This window comes from Podarcis gaigeae (genome assembly GCF_964106915.1).
Source record: "Podarcis gaigeae genome assembly, chromosome: 16".
Classification (NCBI taxonomy): domain Eukaryota; kingdom Metazoa; phylum Chordata; class Lepidosauria; order Squamata; family Lacertidae; genus Podarcis; species Podarcis gaigeae.
In genome coordinates this window covers 30,841,922-30,867,353 of record NC_139693.1, presented here as the reverse complement: position 1 = coordinate 30,867,353, position 25,432 = coordinate 30,841,922, and the positions used below count along the sequence as shown (strand labels likewise).

At 46.7% G+C, this 25,432-nt stretch overlaps 1 protein-coding gene across 23 annotated transcripts in view; it reads left to right on the top strand.

Moving 5' to 3' along the window:
- ARVCF (ARVCF delta catenin family member) overlaps nt 1-25,432 on the top strand; it is a 589,425-nt gene that overhangs the window by 261,319 nt on the left and 302,674 nt on the right. For 14 of the 23 annotated variants that reach the window (XM_083717021.1, XM_083717025.1, XM_083717031.1 and 11 more), the window contains exons 4-5: nt 5,480-5,578; nt 14,815-15,059. The exons of 4 other annotated variants lie outside the window; for them this stretch is intronic. In XM_083717021.1, the coding sequence (XP_083573147.1) occupies nt 14,844-15,059 (216 nt within the window). In that variant the 5' untranslated portion in view covers nt 5,480-5,578; nt 14,815-14,843. The remainder of the gene's footprint in view (nt 1-5,479; nt 5,579-14,814; nt 15,060-25,432) is intronic. 5 more of the 23 variants (XM_083717026.1, XM_083717029.1, XM_083717057.1 and 2 more) reach the window with 3 other exon arrangements.

Genomic DNA, 25,432 nt, shown 5'->3' with positions numbered 1-25,432 from the left:
CAATTGGAGGACCTACCTCATTGGCCACCAGTAACTGTAAAGGAAGTTGAGAACTTAATCGCACAATTAAAGAACAACAAGGCCCCAGGGAATGACTACATCCCTGCCGAACTTCTGAAGTCCAACATTGGCTGGTGGGCCCCCCTGCTGGCGTCTTTATTTTCTTGGATCGACTCAACGGGTTTACTCCCAGATGGTTGGACTGAGGCAATAGTTATTCCAATCTATAAAAAAGGACCTATGCCAGACCCGGCGAGTTATAGACCAATCAGTCTTCTGCCTATACCCAGCAAACTATATGCCAAACATCTTTATATTAAGCTAACTAGCTGGCTCGAAACTGAAGCTATTCTAGCGGAAGAGCAAGCGGGTTTCAGGCAAGGCAGGTCCACCATAGATCATTGCTTCACCCTAGCCTATTTAATTGACAAATATGCCAAAAAATCCCGTGGGGTGCTATATGCAGCCTTTATCGATCTAAAGGCTGCTTTCGATTCAATTCCACGTACAAGACTCTGGGATAAATTGAGCACATCAAGTATAGACAAAAGACTATTATTTCTGATCAGCTGTTTATATAAAGACACGGTGCTGCATGTAAGAACTTCGTCAAATGGCCATCTTATAGGACCAGTTCCTGTCTGCAAGGGGGTCAAGCAAGGTTGCATCTTGGCCCCAGTTTTATTCAACTTTTACATCAATGATATGGTTAATTGTTTGTCATCTCCGGACTTCCACGCCCCCAAACTGGCTGACAAATCAATATCGGTACTTTTGTATGCTGATGATGCGATACTCCTATCTCGAACAAGAATAGGCTTAAATAGGCTCATAGGTGAATTTTCAGCATACTGCAGGAGAGAGCAACTGGTAATAAACTATCAGAAAACCAAAATTATGGTTTTTGCAAGGAAACACAGACAGTACAGCTGGAGGATGGATAACCAGACAATTGAACAGGTTAAAGCCTTCAAATATCTGGGTATCGTTTTCCAGTCGACCGGGTCCTGGGATGTCCATCAAAAATGTGCCAAAGAAAAAGCAGCTCAAAGTATTAAGATGCTGTCTCGCTTCTTTTATACGAAGGGGGGCAGATACATCCCAGCAGCCTTTGAAGTTTTTCAAGCAAAACCTCTGGCGCAGTTACTGTATGGGGCACAAATCTGGACGGGGAACCACTGCTCCAGTCTTGAAACTGTTCAGTCTAAATTCCTAAGGCAGATATTCGGCGTCCCCTCCTGTGTTCCAAACGCAGCATTACGACTCGAGGCCTGCCTTCCATCTGTAGAAACTCAGACCTGGCAAAGAACACTCAACTACTGGCTTCGTCTTAATCTAAATCCACCTGGTCTACTGCCTCTAGTAATGCAAGACCCCCACAAAAGCAAGTGGTTCAAAACTGTGCATCAAAAACTTCTTACATGCGGTCTGCATTCACAGTCCCTACTATCAATGGGCCTCATTAAAGCAGAGTCTAATAGGCCAGCGCCTGAAAGACATTGAACGGCAAAACAACCTGACTATCTTAAAGAAACTGTGCCCATGGTATACCTACTTTCCCCCTTCTCATTTTGACTCTCCAGCTTCATATTTGTTTAAATTAACCATCCCAAAATACAGACGTGCCTTTACACTGGCTAGATGGGATGTTCTCCCTTCTGCCGTACTCGAAGGTCGCTACCAAAAGACTCCATTTGAAAAACGACTCTGCCCATGTGGAGATGGTAACACGGAAACAGTGTCCCACGTCTTCCTATCCTGTCCCCTTTACAAAGACCTAAGGAATGAGATTATTACTCCACTCATTCTCTCCAACCCCGGCCGTTCACCAGACATCACACTGTATTTCCTCTTATCTGATACGGATAGTCAGATAACAGAGAAGGTCGCGAGGTACATCGAAAGAGCTATGAAATTGAGGGCCACCATCTGAGTGACAGACTTGTTCATCTGACGGACCTCCTTTTGCTTGCTCTTTTCTCCCTTTTATCCTTATTTCTATTTTTAATTCTTGTATAGCTGTGGCCTGTTGGCTTTGCTAATAAAGTTTTGATTGATTTCAGGCCGAGGGAACCAGTGTTTGTCCACAGACAGCTTTCCAGGTCATGTGGCCAGCATGACTAAACCGCTTCTGGCACAATGGGACACTGTGATGGAAACCAGAGCACACAGAAATGCTGTTTACCTTCCTGTCACAGCTGTACCTATTTATCTACTTGCACTGGTGTGCTGTCAAACTGCTAGGTTGGCAGGAGCTAGGAAAGAGGAACGGGAGCTCACCCCATCGTGGGGACTTGAACCGCCAACCTTCTGATCAGCAAGCACAAGAGGCTCAGTGGTTTAGACCACAGCACCACCCTCGTCCTTATTCAAAGTAGGTTCATAGTGTTATCAGTGTTGTGGCCAAAGAAATTTCCTTCAATTGGAAAGTTCCCAACAACAATGGAACCATCCACACCTCTAGAAAGGGGGTGTTCCAAACTGGGACACCACCATCACTATGCTAAAGCCCCTTGGGTCTTCCTTTCCTCCATCTTGGGCTCCCTAGATTGACACTCTATTAAGGTTCTTTCCATCTCATAGTCAGATTGCTTACACTCAGCTGAAAGCCACAAGACAAGAGGTCTTTGACCCTTGCCAGGCACCAGATTAACTGTACCTGGGGAGGCAGGAGGGGAAACAGTGTGAAGAGGAAAGGAGCTAAGGCAGGGAACGTTCTGCTCCCTTGTAGGGTCTGGGTGGAGCTGGGATGAAGAGACTGGGGATGCTATATACTGTCTGGGGCTGAATGTTATGACACCAAACCACCTGCACCTTTTCTGGAGAATGTCTGAAGAATGCAGACTGGAAATGGGGGTGACTTAGTGGATATGTTGGAAGATTCAGGAGGGATGAAAGAAAGCAGCTTATAGTTGAACGATGAAACTCGCTCCCACTTGCAGGCAGTGATGCCCACCAACCTAAAAAGGTAAAGGACCCCTGACAGTTAAGTCCAGTCGCGAACGACTCTGGGGTTGTGGCGCTCATCTCACTTTACTGGCCGAGGGAGCCGGCATACAGCTTCCGGGTCATGTGGCCAGCATGACTAAGCCGCTTCTGGCGAACCAGAGCAGCACACAGAAATGCTGTTTACCTTCCCACCAGAGCGGTACCTATTTATCTACTTGCACTTTGACGTGCTTTTGAACTGCTAGATTGGCAGGAGCTGGGCCCGAGCAACGGGAGCTCACCCCGTCGTGGGGATTTGAACTGCCAACCTACTGATCGGCAAGTCCTAGAATCTGTGGTTTAACCCACAGTGCCACCCGCGTCCCTCAACCTAAAAGGTAAAGGTAAAGGGACCCCTGACCATTAGGTCCAGTCGTGACCGACTCTGGGGTTGCAGCGCTCATCTCGCTTTATTGGCTTTAAAACCTAGATGGCTTTAAAAGAGAATCAGACAAATTCATGGAGGAGAATGGCTACTAGTCACAATGGCTATGCTCTGCCTTCACAGTTGAAAGCAGCAATGCTTCTGAATACCATTTGCCGGAAACTACAGGAGGGGAGAGTGCTCTAGTGCTCAAATCCCACTTGTGGGTTTGCCACAAGCATCTGGTTGGCCATTGTGAGAAGAGGGTGTTGGCTGAGAGGGACCATTGGCCTGATTCAGTGGGGCTCCCCTTCTGTTCTGCATAAGAGAGGCGTGCTTTGCACATCTCCATATTGCCAGTTTGTGACTTTTTGTGAATTATCACTTTGCTATTTTGTTCTTGGAACCTGAGTTTTATTAAGCTAATTGTTAATTTAAAAACACCGTGGGACTCCCAGTTTTCTTAGCATTGTGAATATTAAATTCCAGCTCATGGAATCACCGAGGGCTCGGTCGAGGCTGCCTAATTTCTAAAATCAGCAGTTGTAATCTCACGTTGAAGTGTTATTCTTCCCTGTCCTTTTTTCTCCCCCTGCTGAGGCACAACTTTCATTGACCTACCCGTATAGTTGAAGCTTTAAATAATTCCAGAATTCCTTCTGAAAGGAATGTCTAGTTAGGGAGCATTTCTTTTTCTGGATGGCATTTCCTTTTGCTCTCATTTCCTCCTTGGCTGAGCTCTTTGTTTCACAGGTTGCTTTTCTTTTTCTTGGTGCTGAACAAAACCTCCTAACCAGCCCTATTTTTGTTTCCTCTGACACCAGCACGCTGTGCCTGCCTCTCTTGCGCTTCCATTGAAATCACCTTCTTTGTGGGTTGCTTTTTGTTGGCATGGGATGGTGGACAACGAGCCAGATTGGAAGTTGGCCAACCAGAACTAGGGTAGTTGTGTGGAGGAAGCATCCTGCTCGGGTGAAACGAGGCAAGGCAGATCTCAGGCTGGGTGTATGGTGGGCTGCCAGACTCAGAGCTCTGATGTTGCATCAGCAAGGAACAAACTGACTCTCAGTCCTGTATAGCAGCAGCAACATGTGCATCCTAATTGTCAGCTGAGAAAGGTCCCCCATGCCATGATCCACAGGGATGCCCACTATCAAAGAGAGAATTCACCCAAGGGGAGGGCAGAAGTTCCTGGTTCTCTAGGCAGGACAGCAAGGCACTGTCAGTACCTTGGAGGAACATACTGTAATGGTGTGGTTTCAGGACCATGGACAGTGGTCCAGCAGTTGAGACTGAGCATTCAAGTTGTTTCAGCAAGGCCCAGGAGCACCTGGCTGAGTTTTATAGCAGAATTAGGTAGTTACTGACTGGAAGTTTGTCTCTAGTCCACATACAGTGGTGCCCCGCAAGACGAATGCCTCGCAAGACGAAAAACTCGGTAGACGAAAGGGTTTTCTGTTTTTCGAGGTGCTTCCTTTTTCGTAAAACCGTTAATACCCGGGGAATCTGCGCTCCACAAGATGAAAAAATCGCAAGACGAAGCAACTCGCGGAATGAATTAATTTCGTCTTGCGAGGCACCACTGTAGTTGTAAGAAAAGAACTTAGGTGTAGCTGTAAGAAAAGAACTTAGGATAGACGAATCTGATAATCTTACTTTCTCTTGGTTTCTCATTTTTCCACTCTTTAAGTTCAGTTCTCCACATTTTCTTATCAATTCGTGATTATTTTTTTAAAGTCCTTATAAAAATTCACAAGCATTTTAGTGTGAATTTCTCCTAATACACACATCTTTGTAGTTGTGCCTAAAATACACACTTTTGCAAAGCAGCTTTCCCTAATACTTTTTGGATCTTAATTTTCTTAAAACATGCATTTTAATGTGTACATTTTGGTATCATGCTATGTGGCTGGAGAAGTGCATTGCAAAATTTTGGATCTGTGAATTTTGAAGGATAGTTTTGTGATGGTTCACAAATTTTGGAAAGTGCAAATCAGGTAGGTCCGCCTTTTAAATACAATTGGATTTAATTTCTCCCCATCGCTGTGTCTATCAAAGGAGGATACTCCAGTTACTAACCCCTCTAGAACTAACTTTTCTTCTCTCCTCTCCTCTCTTCTCTTGCAGTTGTTTCGGCTTGAGGCCTTCTATGGGTTTACTTTCCTCTAACTTTTAAAGTGCGATGCCCCAGCTTCATTGACACAGAGACGTTCCTAATCTTATTGGGTGTGTATTGCCTGGTTTTCAGTGCATGTCTTCCAAATCTGCATGAGAAATCACATGCCCTTGAATGCTGTTTGATTACTGTGCCATCACATCTAACCTGCTCCATGAGCTATCAACTTCATTGCAAAGAGGATGCTATCTTTGCTCCTTCCTCTTCAAGTGCACAGCTCTACACCCTGCAAAATTATTCTAGGGGTTATACTCAATGCTAGACCTTCTGAGTGTAGACCCATTGAAGTTAATCAACAATTTAAGAAGGGTATTGACAAGCTGGAAAGTGTACAGAGGAGGGCAGCCAAGATGAGAAAGGGCCTGGAAACCAAGCCTTATGAGTAACAGTTGAAAGAATTGGGTATGTTTAGCCTGGAGAAGGGAGGACTGAGAAGTGATATGAAAATCACCTTCAAATATCTGAAGGGATGTCACATGGTGGGTGGAGCAAGCTTGTTTTTAGCTGTTTCACAGGGCAGGACCCTAACCAATGGATTCAAATTACAAGAAAGGCGATTCTGAATAAATGTTTGGAAACCCTCAACCCTTAAATTGCAGGACTTGTGTCGTCTTTTATTCCAACGACACAAAGCCCGCTGCCATAACCTCCACAGCAGACCGGAAGTCTCCACTCGCAAGACTCTTGTGCCTTGCAAGACTGCTGAGCATGCAGACATTCACTGCATCAGGGAGGCTGCATCTGTTCCCAGAGATGGGAGTGCTGCCAGTTCTTGGCCACCAAGCTGCACCCTCCACTTCTGACTCTGCTTCCTCCACCGCCAGTAATGGGCCGACACCCTCTTTTTCCTTTCCCCAGGAGGGAAGAAGGCAGAAGGGATTCCTTCATCCAGATCTCTCTTCCCCGATTTCAGCCTAGCCCCAGGTCACCCACCTGTTTCCCCCTCCTTGTCCACACGCATTTGATCAAATGGAGCATGTTTACACATGTGACCACACTGGAAACGAGTGGGGTGTAGGTTTAGAGTGTTGGACTAGGACCTAGGAGACGAGGGTTCAAATACCCACTCAACCATGGAGCTCACAAGATGACCTTGGGCCAGTCACTGCCTCTCAACCCAGCCTACCTTACAGAGTTGTTGTGGGGTTTAATTGAGTAGGGGGAGAAGCATGCATGCCACCTTGAGCTGTTGGGAGGAAAAAGGTGGGATATAAGTGCAATCAATCAATCAATCAATCAATCAATCAATCAATCAATCAAATACCAAGTATCTTTGGAGCAAGTGGAAGGATGCTTCTGTGCTGCAAAGCAATGAGCCTTTTTTTTGCAGAGCATGGAGAGATAAGCTCCCCCCTCAGCCAAACACATAAGGCCTCCCTCCTCCAAGCTCACCTTGGCTAGGATTGAATGATGAGCAAGCCAAGGGAAAGACCCCCATTTCAGAATAGAATCCTATGACCCCCTTTTTTGTATTGCCCATTACGCTATTGTCTAGACACCCTAGCTTTAATCTCTGCTTTTTCAATCTCCGCTTAAGACTCGGGCATTGCAAAGCACAAAAGACACAGCAATGAAACAAAAGGCCTTGCGGTGCTCCTTGAAAACGAGAATTCTTGGAGTTCCTTTAATGGGTGCCTTAATTCGCAAGGAACCGTAAGTGGCATCTGAAACAGGCCTCGGTGGTTCCTGAATTCTTCATGAGCACTTAAGGGGTCCTGAGTGGGGAGGTGGCTATTCCCCACCAACACCCGTCTCTGTTCTTAGCCCCTGCTTACAATTGGAAGCTGCCATAGTGCGTTTAATACGCTCGGATGTGCAAAGATAGTGGAGCCTGTGGGTTTAGCTTCCCATTGGCCCTGGAAGAAGCCTGGGGGTGGGGGTTGGTAGCAGAGAAAGAGAGAGGCAGACAGAGACAGAGAGAGACCCTGTACAGCTTCAGTCTTTTAAATGGGCAATGGAGCAGAAATATCTGGGATTCCTCCTGGATAGCCAGCCATAACCCAAGTCTCTCCATGCCTCACGGCTACAGAGCTATGCAGGCTTCAAAAAAACACCCAGCAGTGTAGAATCTATAAAGCAGCATCAAGGGTCCTATTGTAAGATGCTGGAAAAGAGGGAGGGGAGCCACATAAGTTCATGGGGAGTGGAAGGAGAGAGGTTTCCCTGCTCTGCTTCCAGTAGACAGAAGAGAGATTTCTGGAAGGGGAGGGGTGTCATTCCTCCCTAAAGACCTTTTCTTTCTGCATACTGCAAAAGGATCTGGGGTTGCTACTTAGTCGGCCAGCATTAGAGCACGAAAAGTCTTCTCCTTTCTCCTTTTTGTGATGGAGGACAAAGGGAGCAGCAGGTCAAAGGTTCGGACAGGTAAGCATCCTCTGATTCCGATGCCAGCCTAGAAATAGAAGAGAGGTTGTTGTGGCTGTTCAAGTCAGCACCGGGACTCTATGAGGACAGCTGGTAGGAAGTGAATGGAGCCCCTAAATAACACTGGCAGTGTTTTGAGCAGAGGTGTAACACTGGTGATAGATGCAGCACGAATGGGCTTCTGCCAGGGGTCTCTGCATCCTAATTCTAGCCTGTGGACCAGCAAAGCTGTAGCTCACTGGTGGAGCACATCCTTTGCATGGAGATTTGCTGCCAGGCAGAGCAGGCACTGCTGGGCTTAGATCAGCCTTCTCCATCCTGGTTCCCTCTAGGTGTTTTGGAGCTCGGAGCATCTTCTTTGCATGTAGAAGGTCCTGGGTTCAACCCCTGGCATTGGCTGGGTTACAGGAAGGGAGTTTTTCCCAGCCCTACCTAGAGATGTTGGGGATTGGACCTATGACCTTCTGGATGTTAGGCCCATTGACCCCTGCTTAGCTTCAGGAGGGTAATGTTGACATTCTCCTCCACCCCACCAAGATCCCAAAGCAGATAACATCCACCCTTTTATTTTAAAAATATGTGCAAATCAGTAATTTGATGCAGAAAGTCTATGGCCCTAAACCTGCAACTGTAATGTCCTTTTAACCTTCATCACAAAAAATGCATGGAAGCAATAACAATTGAAAAAGGGTCCCCCCCCCCTGTTTTGACTGGGCTCCCTTGTGCATCCACAAATGCAATTATAACATTTGTGTCTGGGGATTGTGAGATGAGCAATGGGACACAACGTGCAGGTGCAAAAACAGGAGGGAAATCTAGAAGATGTCTTACTAGTGTTTCCTCTTCTTCATGCAACCACATGCACTAGAGACTTGATGGATTTTAAAGCAGAAGAGTGCTGACAATGTAAAGGAAGCTCCAGATTTTTTTGTCGATAGCTTTTGAGACTCCCAGGACATGAGGCTGCCAGGCATGCGCAGAGCATGCAGGCCACAGAAGTGGTCCAACCACACCAGGATCCCCAGTTCATCCCAGAAGTCAAATACAAGATGCTCACGTTGCTTTTTCCTGTACTCTGAGTGACGGCTCTGTCTGACTTTGCTGTCTGTATTCTGAGTGAAGCTCTGCACTCTTCAGTGGAGCTCCATATGCTTCCATGTGTGTGTGAAGCTCCCAGTGTTTCTTCCATGTATACCATCAACTTCTGCCAAAGCTACAGGATCCCATTCTCCCCCCCCCCCCATTTTTTTTTTCTTTTTGCAACTTCAGAGAAAAGAGTCTCAGTTAAAGTGCCTGGCCATCTCTGCACAGAAATAGTACCATTTTGCAGGAGCCATTTCACTTTGCAGCAACCAAGCGCACTTGCCAGGTCAACGCAAAGTTAATTTTCACCCTGTGCCTCTGTGCAGGTGAGGATTATGCACCAATCCTTTCTGTGGTTCCGCTGACATTCCTTTGAAGAGGGATCAGAAATATATTCCTTTGTGTGCTCCTTGCTTTCTTCCAAATCATTTGATATACTCAGCAGCCCCTACACTTCCTTTGCGGGAGGCGATGGCCACAGTGTCCTCTGCTTAACCATGTTTCAAAGCAGGCTGCTGCATGAATTGCCTCTTCCAGCTTGTGACAATCCTTGCTGATTAGCTTGTGCATGCAGACAATCTGCTAATGAGATGTGAAAGAGCATGCCAAGATCCTGCCTGTCTCCAGCAAGCTTACCTTGTCATCCTGCTCCCCAGATTTCTCTCTGCTTTAAGGGAACCAACAAGAGGGTCACCACCGGAACTCACCTCCCTCTAATCATAAGAGACCGTTAGAGTAAAAATTCTGCAACCAGAAAAGCTGGGCTTTGTGACCTCCATGAAATATTCAGGCACACATCAATTTTGAGATTTTATGCTGCTGGGATGTGGAAAGGAGTTGAGGATTGGCTCTGAAGGCCATCCCTCTGGCAGCTGAAAATCTATTCAGCACCTCCTTTGCTTCTGAGATTTTCAGCAGGCATTGCATGCAACCATTTAAGCATTGTATGCGTGTGTTCATAATGGCTAGAAACTTTTATTTTAAGCAGAAGCTGAGATTCTTCAGAAGGTGAATTGTATACCTCTCATTTGTGCAGGTTTTCAACTCCCACACCTCACCCAAAAATAGTCTTGATGACTGGAATGGCCGTATCTTTCTCTTTCACTATTGCCTTTTGATGTCAGGGTTTGTGTGCATGTAAGCATGCTTAGCCTCTCTGCAGTATGTCAGTTGTCTTATTTACGACATCTGTCACATTTTGCAGTGTACATTGTGCTGTTATCCTCTCAATAAGGGCTAGTGAGCTAGTGTCTCCCAGTGTAAATCCTGTAGCATGTGAATATTTTCAAATGCATTTGTAGGTTTTTTACTTGAAAGAAAGAAAAAGAAAGAAAGAAAGAGAGAGAGAGAGAGAGAGAGAGAGAAAGAAAGTCTGCCATGCTACAAGACAAGACAAAACACCACACCACACCACATTGGAGGAACCCTACTTTGGGCTGCCTCAAACCTGGATCTGGCCCCTACCAGGCAGACAGCACAAGAAGAAATTTATCAAAAATTTGGTTGACCACCACACATTGCTAGCAAGCTGCATTTGAGCCTGTTCTGAGCATCTATCCCTCCTGGGTTATGTGAATGAGGAGATTTGACCTTTGGGCTCGCACACACCCCCACCTTCCCTATTTTCTGCCATGACTTCAGGAAAGATATCAGAAGCATCCTTTTGCCCCTTTTAGCTAACAGCAGCTTCTTGTTAAGTCTGAATAGGAGGAAACTCTGGTTTGTTTATGCTTTATTGACGCATGCCAGATGAAGCTGTGGCTGATCTTAAGAACATAAGAAGACCTCCATCTAGTGCTGCAGCCAGATGCCTAGCAGGAAGTTTAAACCATAGTTTAAACCAGGCACCCCCAAACTCGGCCCTCCAGATGTTTTGGGACTACAATTCCTGTCATCCCTGACCACTGGTCCTGTTAGCTAGGGAATATGGGAGTTGTAGTCCCAAAACATGTGGAGGGCCGAGTTTGGGGGTGCCTGGTTTAAACTAACTACAGTCCCTCAGTTCAAATACACCAATAAACTCTGGAAAGTTTATTGCACTGGAAAGCCACTTTTAGCAGTCCAGGCTTCCTCAACCTTGGCCCTCCAGATGTTTTGGGCCTATAACTCCCATGATCCCTAGCTAGCAGGACCAGTGGTCAGGTTAGATGGGAATTGTAGTCTCAAAACATCTGGAGGGCCGAGGTTGAGGAAGCCTGTAGCAGCCCATCAACCCTTTGCCAAAATAGGTAACCTCTTCTTAGTTTGCAATAGCACGTCTTCTCCCTTTGCTGTGTGACCATTTCCAAAAGGACTCGGAGATGCAGGATACAGGAAGGACAGTGGGGTCTGGCTTCCTGTTTCCTTTTATTAATCTAGATTTCTGAACTCCAAAGCTGTCTCGCAATAGCAGCACACCAGACTGAGAAGAAAGAAGGGGAGCACTTTCTTTCCCATGGCAGTGCTGGGCTAGGCAGAGAGAAAAGTCTCCTCTCTTTCCAGTGCTGCACTGGGGGGGGGGGGGCAAACACACCCCTCCGCTTATGGGCAGAAGAGTCTGTGCGGGGTTGTCTTGAATATGTGTGCATGTCTATACCCGCCTATCAGTTCAACTTATTGTATACAGTGGTACCTCGGGTTACAGACACTTCAGGTTACAGATGCTTCAGGTTACAGACTCCACTAACCCAGAAATAGTACCTCGGGTTAAGAACTTTGCTTCAGGATGAGAACAGAAATCATGCGGCAGCAGCGGGAGGCCCCATTAGCTAAAGTGGTACCTCAGGTTAAGAACAGTTTTAAGTTAAGAACGGACCTCCTGAACAAATTAAGTTCTTAACCCGAGGTACCACTGTATATGGGACGTAGGTGGCCCTGTGGTCTAAACCACAGAGCCTAGGACTTACCGATCAGAAGGTTGGTGGTTCGAATCCCCGCAATGGGGTGAGCTCCCATTGCTCAGTCCCTGTTCCTGCCAACCGAGCAGTTCGAAAGCACATCAAAGTGCAAGTAGATAAATAGGTACCGCTCCGGCGGGAAGGTAAACGGCGTTTCTGTGCGCTGCTCTTGGTTCACCAGAAGCGGCTTAGTCCTGCTGGTCACATGACCTGGAAGCTGTACACCGGCTCCCTCGGCCAATAAAGCGAGATGAGCGCTGCAACCCCAGAGTCGGTCACGACTGGACCTAATGGTCAGGGGTCCCTTTACCTTTACCACTGTATAATCAAAGGCCTTCACAACAGAAAGCAAGACATTCCTCTAAAATCAAACAACACACAAGTCTGTAACTTACAGCATAAAAATTTAAAATCACAACGCATCACCACAACTGGAGCGAAGCTTCTTAGCTGCCAGAGAAAATTTGCCTACCAAATATGTCATTTGTATTGGCTAAGAGTTCAGCTGTCACTTCCTGGGAGAACCAATAGAAAACTGGAGATAATCTATTCTCCCCGTCCCCCTCTGGGCACTGAATATAAAGGGCAAACCTGCCTGTCGGTAGGTGCACCTGCCTGCCTGTCTTAGTGCCTCTTTGCATGTTCATTTGCCTACCCAGGGCTGGCTCAGGATGTTTTGCCACTCTAGGCAAAACTGGGGTGGGGGGCTAGGAAAAGGCTGCCCACCCCCATAGCAACCCTTGCCTCCTCTTCCTCCTCTGCAAACCTCCATCAGTTGGGAGAGGTGGCCCTGGCAATGGGCTGGCGAGAGACAACTGGCTGGCATCTGAGTGGGCAGGGACTGCAGCTGCACTGTCCCTCCTAGTTCTCCAGAGCCTACTGACCTGAGGCAACCTCCTCACCATGCCTTATGGGTGTGCTGGCCCTTCCTGCCTGTGTCCTGTGTACACAAGGCAATGCTTATTGGTTACTTTGGCCACACTCACCTCTGTGGCCCTTGTAGGGTTGGCCAACCCTCAGGCCAGATCTCAAGACATATGGAAAGAAGATCCACTCCCAGTTTGGTGCAATGCCCAAGCCATACATGCTTGTGCAAATATAACATGCACTGATCTGTAGGTGGACATGATGCTTTTGGGTTCTTTTTGCATGGGGAAGCTTCCGGTGAAAGAACCCCCATTCTAAACATACACGAAAACATGTGTTAGAGCAGCTCGGCCTTGGGAACTCCTCTCCCAGCTGTTTTGTGAAGTCACAGCAAGTCTCAGTCAACCTTGAAGCTTCATCTTGCCGCTAGCAGTCCTCTGGTGTGGTGCTTTTGCAGCTTAAAAGAGTTAATTCTGGTCCATCTATTAAAAGCAAAGGCATCAGATGTGAATGAAAGTTATAGAAATAATTGGTCGGCCTGGAGGTGGGGGGGGAGGAGGGGGAAAGAGAAGAAAATGGGAAGCTAATATATTCTTAAAAGTACATTATTGTTTGCATAGTGAAATTACTTTCATGAAAAGTGTGAGAATCGCTTGTCAGACAGAAAGCTTGGGGCGGCGGGGGGGGGGGGGGAACAGTGCCTGTTGAGATAAATCTAAATTCTGTTCAAGGTGTACATAGTCTTTATAAAAATTAAAAAAAAAAAAAAGATTTGGTGCAATGCCATTAAGTAAGTGTCTGGAAATTAAACCTTTTCTAAATGATGTGAACAAAACAACAACAACCACCTTGGGTTTGTATCCAGGGCTGATCAGAGAAGACACATTGAAATCATTGGACATGACTAAGGACATGTTCACATCATATGTTTAAAGCATTATGATGCTACTTTAAACACTAGGTAACGTCTGGCCCCATGGTTCATTTTACATATCATAAATCCCTGCATATTTTACAGAAACTATACCATTCAGTATTCCATTATTACACCCATCATAACTTTTTTACACTTTTGAATTTATCTTAATGCTGCCAGTGTTTTCAGCTGTACGCAATTACCGTATTTTTCGCTCTATAAGACGCACCGGACCACAAGACGCACCTAGTTTTTGGAGGAGGAAAACAAGGGGGGGGGGGAATTCTGAATCTCAGAAGCCAGAACAGCAAGAGGGATCGCTGTGCAGTGAAAGCAGCAACCCCTTTTGCTGTTCTGGCTTCTGGGATAGCTGCGCAGCCTGCATTCGCTCCATAAGACGCACACACATTTCCCCTTACTTTTTAGGAGGGAAAAAGTGAGTCTTATAGAGCAAAAAATACGGTATTTCCCACATATTCAGTAAATGTTTTTCAATCTTTTCTAAACGTATGTTTTTCTTGTTCTCTTATTCTATATGTTAAGTCTGCAAGCTGCGCAGATTCCGTCAGCTTAAGTTGCCATTCTTCTTTGCTTGGGACCTCACTCATTTTCCATTTTGGGGCTAACAAAACACGGGCCGCAGTAGTGGCATACATAACACCTGGGAATTTCAGTCTGAATTATCCCCAACAGAAAGGACTCTGTTTTTTGGGGGAAAGTACTTTTAAACTCTCCCCCACCCCAATTCATTATGGATCATTTCCCAATACTCTTTTACCCTTTTACAAGTCCACCACATATGCAGCTGGGTACTGTAGTTTGTCAGGGAAATCTGGAAATCACAGCTCCATGAAGTTAATAGGAGTCTCCTAGCAGCTCTCCACACCCTTAAGAAACTACAGCTCCCAGAATTCTTCGGGATATGCCATGGCAGTTTAAAGTGGTATCACAGTGCTTTCAGCGTATGGTGTGAATGTTTCCTAAGCTAAGCCCATGAATTTCAACACGTCTGTTCTGATTAGAACTTAGCTGGATCCAGCCCTTTTGCTTTTGAGCATAGATATGATGTCGCGGACTAATTAACCTGTGCCGTTTTCCTTTTCCTTTTCATTCCTGACCTCTGACCTGTGTCTCCTTTCCCCCCACCCTTTCCCTGACCTTTGTCATTGGCCCATATCAGTGAACAGGCAAGACAGTCTGAGCCCAGTCATGGAAGACTATGATATCAGGTCTGCTGCCAGCATTTTAGCATCCGTTAAGGAGCAAGAGGCTCGTTTTGAGCGCCTCACCCGGGCCCTCGAAGAGGAGCGGCGCAATGTCTCCTTGCAACTCGAACGTGCCAATCAGCCCTCCGACCGAGTGACCATGTGCAACATTGGCAGTGCTCAGCCCCTGGCAACCGCCTGGCAGCAGCTGGTCCTGCAGGTAAACTGCCTGCTCTTATTGCTTGTCCCCTCTGCGTTATGCATCACCCCCCGTCTCCATCACCAATGTCCATTTACCGTATTTTTCGCTCTATAGGACGCACTTTTTACCCTCCAAAAATTAAGGGGAAATGTGTGTGCATCCTATGGAGCGAATGCAGGCTCCTTGGCTTCAGCGATAGCAACGTGAAGCCTCCGAAGTGCAGAGGGAGCACTCCCTCCGCACTCCGGAGGCTATGCGTTGATTTCGCTGAAGTCTGGAGAGCGAGAGGGGTTGGTGCGCACCGACCCCTCTCGCTCTCCAGGCTTCAGGGATAGCCGCCTGAAGCCTTCAGAGCGCAGCGCGAATTCCCGCTGCGCTCCGCAGGCTTCAGGTTCCTTTCGCTGAAGCCAGGAGAGCAAGACTCTCCTGGCTTCAGCAGAGAGGGAGAGCTGCAGAGCGCCCCTTCAGCCAAGCGGGAGGAGAAATGGAAGGGGCTCCATTTCTCCTGCCGCTTCGCTGTAGGGGCGCTGAGCAGAGAGGGGGAGATTTTTTTTTCTTGTTCTCCCCCTCTAAAACAAGGTGTGTCCTATGGTCGGGTGCGTCCTATAGAGCGAAAAATACGGTAAATACAAAAGACATTTATTTGTGGGTCATGTTTTGTATACCAGCCACCTTTTCCATTTTGTCGATTGTTTCCCGAACCAGTGGGGGGCAGTAGACAGAAAGGCAACCTCCTCTTCCCTCGCTGATTCCTTCTTGATTAACTTCCTGTAGATTGTTTTCTCTCTCAGGCTTTACTTCCTGCTTCTTCGGTGTTAGTGTTGGACCTGCCTTTTTTCGTTAACCTCATTACTCCGTGGTGGCCAGGTGTAAGCCTGTCCTCAAGATGGCTTTGTTTGCTAGGAAGAATAAACCTTGTTTCCTTTTTTCTCTCCCCCCCAATAATCTTTATTGGTTTTTTAATTACATACTGTACATACACATATTGCATTACATTTTACATTTATACTTGCTCCTAGGAGCTGACTTCCCTCCTTCCTTCTTCTGGCTTTTTTACATCGTCTCTAAATTTTGGAATAAACCTTAAGTTTTGTTATCGTTTCAGCCGACGGTCTTAACCCGGCTATTTATCAATGCACTCTGCTGATATATGCATTATATATCCTTCAAAGAAAGACAGGTGGCGGCGCTATGGGTAAAACCTCAGCGCCTAGGACTTGCCGATCGTATGGTCGGCGGTTCGAATCCCCGCGGCGGGGTGCGCTCCCATCGTTCGGTCCCAGCGCCTGCCAACCTAGCAGTTTGAAAGCACCCCCGGGTGCAAGTAGATAAATAGGGACCGCTTACCAGCGGGAAGGTAAACGGCGTTCCGTGTGCTGCGCTGGCTCGCCAGATGCAGCTTGTCACGCTGGCCACGTGACCCAGAAGTGTCTTCGGACAGCGCTGGCTCCCGGCCTCTAGAGTGAGATGAGGGTACAACCCTAGAGTCTGGCAAGACTGTCCCTACGGGCAGGGGTACCTTTATCTTTTTCTCCTTCAAAGAGCTCAAGCTTTGGCCTGGTCAACACATGTTGGGAAATGAGGTAGATGGATGTTGGTGAAAAGATTGGAATGGACTGCAAGGGCTGAAGCTGCATATATTGCAAGGTGACTGTCTGGAGTGCCAGACTTGGGCATGTGTTTACATATGAGTGTGAGGCTCAGGGCCACTAAAACTGAGGATTGTTAAAACTGAAGGAGGGATGCGGGTGGCGCTGTGGGTTAAACCACAGAGCCTAGGACTTGCCGATCAGAAGGTCAGCAGTTCGAATCCCCGCAATGACGGGGTGAGCTCCCGTTGCTTGGTCCCTGCTCCTGCCCACCTAGCAGTTCGAAAGCACAGCAAAGTGCAAGTAGATAAATAGGTACCGCTCCGGCGGGAAGGTAAACGGCGTTTCCGTGCGCTGCTCTGGTTTGCCAGAAGCGGCTTTGTCATGCTGGCCACATGACCTGGAAGCTGTATGCCGGTTCCCTTGGCCAATAAAGCGAGATGAGCGCGCAACCCCAGAGTCAGCCACAACTGGACCTAATGGTCAGGGGTCCCTTTACCTTTACCTTTAAAACTGAAGGGAGACCTAGAACAAATCACGGCAACGAGGAGTGCTCATGCTCAGAGTTTCAGTCACCTGGACACACTCCTCTCCAGGATACTCAATTCGCTACCCTGGTTTCCTGCCCCCAACCTCAGCAGTCATATAGAAGTGTAAGGTTGGAAAGGGTCCCGAGGGTCATCTAGTCCAACCCCCTGCAATGCAGGAATTGCAGCTAAAAATCCCTGGCAGATGGCCATCCAACCTCTGTTTAAAAACCTCTGAGGAAGGAGAGTCCACCACCTTCCAAGGATCAGGATTACCTTCAAAGGATCAGGACTACAGCTCTTGCATCAGGAAGTTCTTCCTAATGTTTAGTTGGAATCTCCTTGTTTTTTTGAATCTGTTGATTCAGGACAATCGGCATTCTTTGCCCAATGAGCATGCTTATTCTACACTGGGCTGCTTTTCACCTCCTCCCCTATTTAAGTTTTTTCCCCTATTTTTTCTTAAGAATGGCAGTGGCCATTTTGAGCGTGTCCAATTGATGTGCATCGTTTTTGGCCCCAGAAGGGGTCAAGGGTGGAGGTGGAATGGGCCTATGCCCAACCACTGATGTGCGCAATGACCCGGAACCCAATCGTGTATTGTTTTTAAACTCTCCTCACCTTTTGGGGGGTACTATTTGTAAAAGCAATTTTAAGAACATGTTTCTAGCTGTTTTCATCGTTTGTAAATTGCCACAAGACGTATTTAAAAGCTAATAATAATACAGTGGTACCTCGGGTTACATATGCTTCAGGTTACATACGCTTCAGGTTACAGACTCTCCTAACCCAGAAATAGTACCTCAGGTTAAGAACTTTGCTTCAGGATGAGAACAGAAATCGTGCTCCGGCGGCAGCGGGAGGCCCCATTAGCTAAAGTGGTACCTCAGGTTAAGAACAGTTTCAGGTTAAGAACGGACCTCCAGAACGAATTAAGTTCTTAACCCGAGGTACCACTGTAGTAATAATAATAATAATAATAATAATAATAATAATAATAATAATAATAATAATGCATAGTAGGAAGATGGGTATCTGATAGAAGCTGCTTTGCATGGTCAGAGACTTAGTCCATCTAGCTCAGGCATAGGCAAACTCGGCCCTCATCTCCCATCATCCCTGACCACTGGTCCTGTTAGCTAATGATGATGGGAGTTGTAGTCCCAGAAATCTGAAGGGGCCGAGTTTTCCCATTCCTGATCTAGCTCAGTATTGTCCACTCTGACTGCCAGCATCCCTTCAGGGTTTTAGACAAGGGGTTTCCCTAGCCCTACCTGACGATATCAGGGATTGAACTGGGGACCTTCTGCATGCAAATCACTGAATTGTGGCCCCATCGCCAAATAGAACAGCTGGGCTGGTTTTCTGTCTGTAGCATGTTCAGTAAATGGTCAATCCATCTGCAGTCTCAGGTAATGCAGTCTGTTCTGCTACCTTGTATTGCTGCATGTATAGGCTAAACCTTTTAGTCAGCCTTTTCTTCTATAGCATGGTGGGTGTCCTTCGCACCTTGTTACCCGGGTTCCTGGGCTCCTTCATACTCCAGCAGTACACTCCAGACCGACTCTTGTATGCAGTACTATTGTAAATTGGAGCACTTCTTGGTGCTGAGATTTGGTTTTTAGTGTGCATTCTGTTCCCCGAGAACATATTTGGAGTAAAGTCAACAAAATGGGAGTGGCGGATAGGCTTGTGTCAACTTCTCCAAGGTCTAGATTTTGTTTTGGGGGGCACCAAGTGCTCTGGGTACTGGCTGAATTGAAATGGATTTCCAAGTCTTTTCTGCAGAGCAGAAGTGAAGACTTGGTTTCTCTTTGTGAATATCTTGTGTTGTGATGTTTGCAATTGGCCTCATGTTGATTTGGGTCCAGTGTTATGTTGGGGTCCCGTGCTGGAAGCTCATAGAGAAGGAGGCAAGGTTGCTGAGGGATTACAGGACCACGGATAGCTCCAAGCGAGAGACGGTTGAACCTCTGAAACAGGGTGGTCCAACTTTTCATTCTAAGTGGGCCACAAAAGTATAGTACTTCAATATGGAACCTGTGGGGCACACACTGCCTTGTTGCATGGGTGGGGGGAGTAAGGCCCAAATTTGACCCTCCCAGCCCTAACAGGTTACACCCTGTTTTACAATGTCTTCCTCCTGCTTCTATTTCGAACCTCAAGATGATATGTCCTCTTTATTTATCTTCTGATGGCATAAAGGAGCAGGCATGGGTGCCTCATTTTTCTCTAGACAGACCAGAACTAGAAACTTTTCTACCCAGGTTATGTGTTTTCTACAACAAACAACTTCATTGTGTGTGGTTTTGCAAGTATCTTCAGACCTCTATGTGGGGTTAACAATGGCAAGAGTTCCATCACAGGTGCAGAGGGAGTCACTTGGTATTGCAATAATCAAATGCCAAGCATACATGTGTGAACTAGGCTTTAGTTTCAAAGGCAGACCCAGAAACTGCTACTGAGAGTTTGAAAAAGACCCTGGTTGTATTAGGTGACGGAAACTGGGCAAAAAAGCTACTTGGGTTTATCTTCTTCTTTGGGGATTAAGGGGTTTCTGAGAATTCTGCTTTGAGATTAGGACTGTTCCTGTTGGAGAACTTTATCCATTTTCTGCAACAGTAGTTGGGAAGGACTATAGCTCTGTCTGTCTCCAAATCAGTCTCTTAAACTTAAGCTAAGAAAGAGTATTCTCTATAAGATTGAATATCAATATACACATCAAGACTTTGAGATTAGACCACTGAAGAAGCCCGGAAAACTACATTGGGAGTGTCCTACCTGCAAGCCACAGTTAAAGGGCCCCATCAGGGGCAAACAGCAGCCTTTTGATTACTTGGACTGGCAGGGCAAAACAGGTGCAAAACGCCGGCACCCTGTTGTCTACAACTTCATTGTCTACAACTTTATTAACATCTATCTACAACTCTACTGGGACGCGGGTGGCGCTGTGGGTTAAACCACAGAGCTTAGGACTTGCCGATCAGAAGGTCGGCTGTTCGAATCCCCGTGATGGGGTGAGCTCCCATTGCTCAGTCCCTGCTCCTGCCAACCTAGCAGTTTGAAAGCAGGTCAGAGTGCAAGTAGATAAATAGGTACCGCTCCGGCGGGAAGGTAAACAGCATTTCAGTGCACTGCTCTGGTTTGCCAGAAGCGGCTTAGTCATGCTGGTCACATGACCCGGAAGCTGTACGCCGGCTCCCTCAGCCAGTAAAGCGAGATGAGCGCCGCAACTCCAGAGTCGGTCACGACTGGGCCTAATGGTCAGGCGTCCCTTTACCTTTTTACAACTCTACTAGCATCTCTCGGTATTGTGGATATCACCGAACTTACCTTTTGTTGGTATCTTCATGAACTTATCTAAAAGATAAGTTGAAAATCTATTGAAACCAGACATTATAAGTTGATTTTAGGCTGGGTAGTTCGCAAGTCTTTGTGGCTTTGTTTAATGTTTTGTATTTTTCTCAGAAGGTTGGTTAAGTGTGTATAATTATTGTTCTGTGTCTATTAATCGCCAACGTGTTGCATGAGTCGCACTACTGTCTCCAGGTAGGGCTGGGAGAGACAGCCTTGCCTGAAACCCTGAAGAGCATCTGATAGCATTATCAGAATTGTAAAGGTGGAAAGGACCATGAGGGTCATCTATTTCAACCTCCTGTATTGCAGGAATCTTTTGCCCAATGTGGGGCTCGAACCCATGGCTTTGAAGTTAAGAGTCTCATGTTCTATGGACTGAGCTATCCCAGCCATCATAGTACATAATATGGAGCTAGGTAGATCCAATGATCTGACTCAGTATATGGCAGTTCATATGATCCTGAGGTCCTAATCTTACTATGGTTTAGAGCAGGGGCCGTAGCTTAGTGGTAGAGCAGATGTCCTGTGTGCTGAAGGTCCCAGGTTCAATCCCTGGTATCTCCAGGTAGATCTGGGAGAGACTCCTGTCCAAAATCTTGGACAGCTGGTGCTGGCCAGAGTAAACAGTGCTGAACTAGACAGACCAAAGATCTGACTCAGGAGAAGGCAAGATTCCTATGTTATAAATTTATTTTTTCCGCTTTTTGTTTATACAAGGACCACCCTCCAAGGGAATCTGACCTTGAAACTCTTTCCCTCACCCCAAATTTCCCATTGCTTTTGGGGAATGGGGAATTAAATAATAAGTTTATTTCTGTTCCAGTGGCCAGTCTTTTCCATAAGGAAACCCGTGACCTGAATATTTAAGCTGTGCTGGCTCCTTCCTTCTGCAAAATGTAGATTCTCTGTTTATCACACCTAGCAGGTCAAAGGGGGTAGCTGCAGATCAATCAGTCCGCCGAGGTTCATGATCTGCTGTGGACTCTGTAGGTGTCGGTACTGTTATAATGATTTTCCTTTTCCTTTTGAGCTGTGAACCTCTTGCATTTGAGATCACACCCTGTGATAGACCTTGTTGTGATTCTTAGGAAGAGTTGCTGTGCCCTTTAAGATGAAAGGACCAGGCGATATGTCAAAGTGTCCTTGCAAACAAAAACAAACGATTGCAATCCTCTGCACACTTTCCTGGAGCAAAGGCACATTGGACAGTTCGGTCTGAGTAGACCTGTGGATGATTAGACTCCACATCTGCTGTGATAAAGCACCTCTAAGTGACTTCAAGGAGAATCGCATCATATTCATAGACTTTATTAGGATTTTGGAAAGCACCGGGCTTATGATAGAGCTTAAGTCAGAGAGACAGAAAAGAGAGAGAGAAAGGCCCATCTGCACTAGACATTTCAAACAGTATCATATCCATTTAAACCAGTGGTTCTCAACCTGTGGGTCCCCAGATGTTGTTGGACTACAACTCCCATCATCCCTGAGCTCTGGCCTTGCTAGCTAGGGGTGATGGAAGTTGTAGTCCAACAACATCTGGGGACCCACAGGTTGAGAACGGCTGCTTTAAGCAGTTATGGGTGCTGGGAGTTGGTAGGAGACCTAAAGTTCTGAGTAGTTTAATAATCAATCCCTCTTCCCATGAAAATCTGGGAATTGTAGCTTTCTGAGGGGAATAGTGGAGTGGTCTCCTACCAACTCCCAGCACCCTTAACAAACTACACCTCCCAGAAGCCATGACTATTTAAAGTGGCATGATACTGTTAGATGTTCGGTGAATATGGGGCCAGTGAGAGAGAGAGAGAGAGAGAGAGAGAGAGAGAGAGAGAGAGAGATATGTTACCTAGAGCAGTGGCTTCCAAACCCAACTGTACCACTATAAAATTTATAAGGGTCTTGGAAGCCCATTTGATTATTTTTCTGCCTGTTGCCTGTGGACCCAGGTGCAGTTGTGTAGTGGTTGTGCAGAGCAGGCGGCACATGAAGACCAGGAGGACCAATCACCAGATCAAACCATAATTAGCAGCTGTTTGGAAGGTTGTATTGCACTGCATGTGTGTGCATGGTGAAGGTTGTTAATGGTTCATGTGTGGCATATGTCCACTGCTTCTAGTTGTGATGGAAACCCTTGATTTTGAGCCATCTTTGCTGGACCACTAGAAAGCTTAAGACAGAGGATCTTGTGCGTTTGTGGAGTAGTTTACAGGACAGAATGAGAATGGCACTGGAGAGAGAGAGAGAGAGAGAGAGAGAGAGAGAGAGAGAGATTAAACAGGAAATCAGAAGCATTGCCTAATGGAGTGACAATAGATTGTTAAATGTTTTTCAAGGATGTGGGAGAAGCTATTTGTAACCCTCAGATCAAGGGGCAAGGAGGCAGACAATTTATTGAGCCAGCTTGAGGGTGTGGGTTGGTGAATCCAGTGCTGGTAGGTAGGGTGGAGAAGAGGTTAGACCTTTTACATTTTTTCATCTTGAATTTCTGAGAAGGGAAGAACTAGTCCTCTCCTTTCCTTGTGCCAGCCTAATGTGAAGAGAAACGGGAGCTTCAAAAACATGGTCAGCGGTTGGGAAGGAAAAGCAGATCTAAAAAATGTGGCAAGATGTCTAGTACTGTAGTGTCTACATAGACTGGTAGCAGCTCTTGAGGGGCCTTTCTTAGCCTGATGTGGAGATGCAAAGGATTTAATTTGGAGCTCTTCGTGTGCAAATATTGTGCTGTACCACCAAGCTATGGGCCATGCCCTTAAGAGTTGTATTGGTTGCTGCCTTAAACTGATCTGGATCATAAGAAGAAGAGTTTGGATTTGATATCCCACCTTTCACTCCCTTTAAGGAGTCTCAAAGCGGCTAACATTCTCCTTTCCCTTCCTCCCCCACAACAAACACTCTGTGAGGTGAGTGGGGCTGAGAGACTTCAGAGAAGTGTGACTAGCCCAAGGTCACCCAGCAGCTGCATGTGGAGGAGTGGAGACACGAACCCGGTTCCCCAGATTACGAGCCTATCACTCTTAACCACTACACCACGTAAGAAGAGAGTTGCTAGGTGATGCCAGTGGCCCATCTAGTCCATGGGTAGGCAAACTAAGGCCCAGGGGCCGGATCGGGCCCAATCACCTTCAAAATCTGGCCAGCGGACAGTCCAGGAATCAGTGTGTTTTTACATGAGTAGAACGTGTCCTTTTATTTAAAATGCATCTCTAGGTTATTTGTGGGGCATAGGAATGTGTTCATTTTTTCTTCTTCAAAAGATAGTCCACCCCCCCACAAGATCTGAGGGACAGTGGACCGGCACCCTGCTGAAAAAGTTTGCTGACCCTTGATTCTAGTTTAGCCTTCTGTTCTCACAGTGGCCAACCCAATGTATACGAAAGCAGCAGAATCTGAGTTGCAACAGCAATCTCTCCACCTGTGATTCCCAGCATACTGCCTCTGACAACGGAGGTCCTCCTAGCTTAGCGTTGTCTATCTGTCCATGATTTTAGCCAAGTACATTCCCAGCCTTACCTGAAGATGCTGGGGGGGTCTTTTGGCATGCCAGATACTGTATTTTTCGCTCTATAGGACACACTTTCCCCCCTCCAAAAATTAAGGGGAAATGTGTGTGCGTCCTATAGAGTGAATGCAGGCTGCGCAGCTAAGCCCAAAGCCAGAACAGGGAGATGGAGCACTGCGGAGCACTCCGTCTCGCTGTTCTAGCTTGGGGATGGCTGTGCGCAAAGCCTCTGCAGGGCAGTGGGGTGCCTTCACCCCGCTGCCCTGTGGAGGCTACAAAGGCTGTCCCCAAAGCCAGAACAGTGAGACAGTCTCGCTGTTCTAGCTTGGGGATGGTAGCCGCCTGAAGCCTCCAGAGCACAGCGGGAACTCCTGCTGCGCTCTGGAAGCTTTGGGTGAATGCACCTTGAACGCACTTTGTTTTGCAGGGGGAGAACAAGAATTTTTTTTTTTCCTGTTCTCCCCATCCTATGGTCCGGTGTGTCCTATAGAGTGAAAAATACGGTATGTTCCCTGCCACTGATCAGCAAGGGCCAGTTGTGAGTTAAGCACGAGCCTCATGGCTGCCTGGTCTTCATTTCCCCTGTGACGTTTCCTTGCTCCCCTTTCTTCTGTGAATTTCTTCCCATGCCTGTGTGAATTTATTCCCTTCGCCGTCTATTTTAAGATACCATTTGTGAATTCATGTCTAGGTGGAAATGCCTCTTCTAGCTAAGCACCCATCATATTGCTACAGCTTGAAAAGAATATCTGAGCAGCTGAGATTTGTTTTATTTTAAATGACTTAAAAGCACAGGGTCTTTTCTGCCAGATGTTTGTAGTTGCAAACAGACTATTGTGGGATGGAGAGGAGGAGAATTGACAACCCCCTCCCGGTCTTTATTAGGCTGCTTAGTTTTCTGGTGGTAGAACACAAAATAGTCCAGATGCAACCTCTGAGAGAGTTTTATTTGAAAGCGAGAAGTTGGGATGAATGGTCTGGAAATGCTTCCTTCCTCCCTGAGATTCTTGTCATTTGATTGATGCAACCAGCACGTGATTACTCCAAACAGTGGAAGCATTTTCTAAGAGAAGCTGAGGGTGGGGGGAGCATAAGAGATGCTGGAAATGGGAGGAGGCAGAGAGAGAGAGAGAGAGAAGGATGAAAGAAGGGAGCTTTGCAGTGTGAAAATGCCTTCTCTAAAAATAAACAGCAATCTATGTGACCTGACTTCCGGATTTGGCTTTTTCTGTTGTTGAAGGCTGCGCATCTCTCTCCCGCTTGGCAAGGGAGAGTGTGGGCCTTTTGGACCCCTTAGCTAGGCTCACACAAGTCTTCAGGATTCAGGATATTTGCACCCCACTCTTCCTCTGAGGAGCATGCGTGGGATTGTTCCATTTTCTCCCAGCACCAGCCCCCATGAGGTAGATTAGACTGAGACTG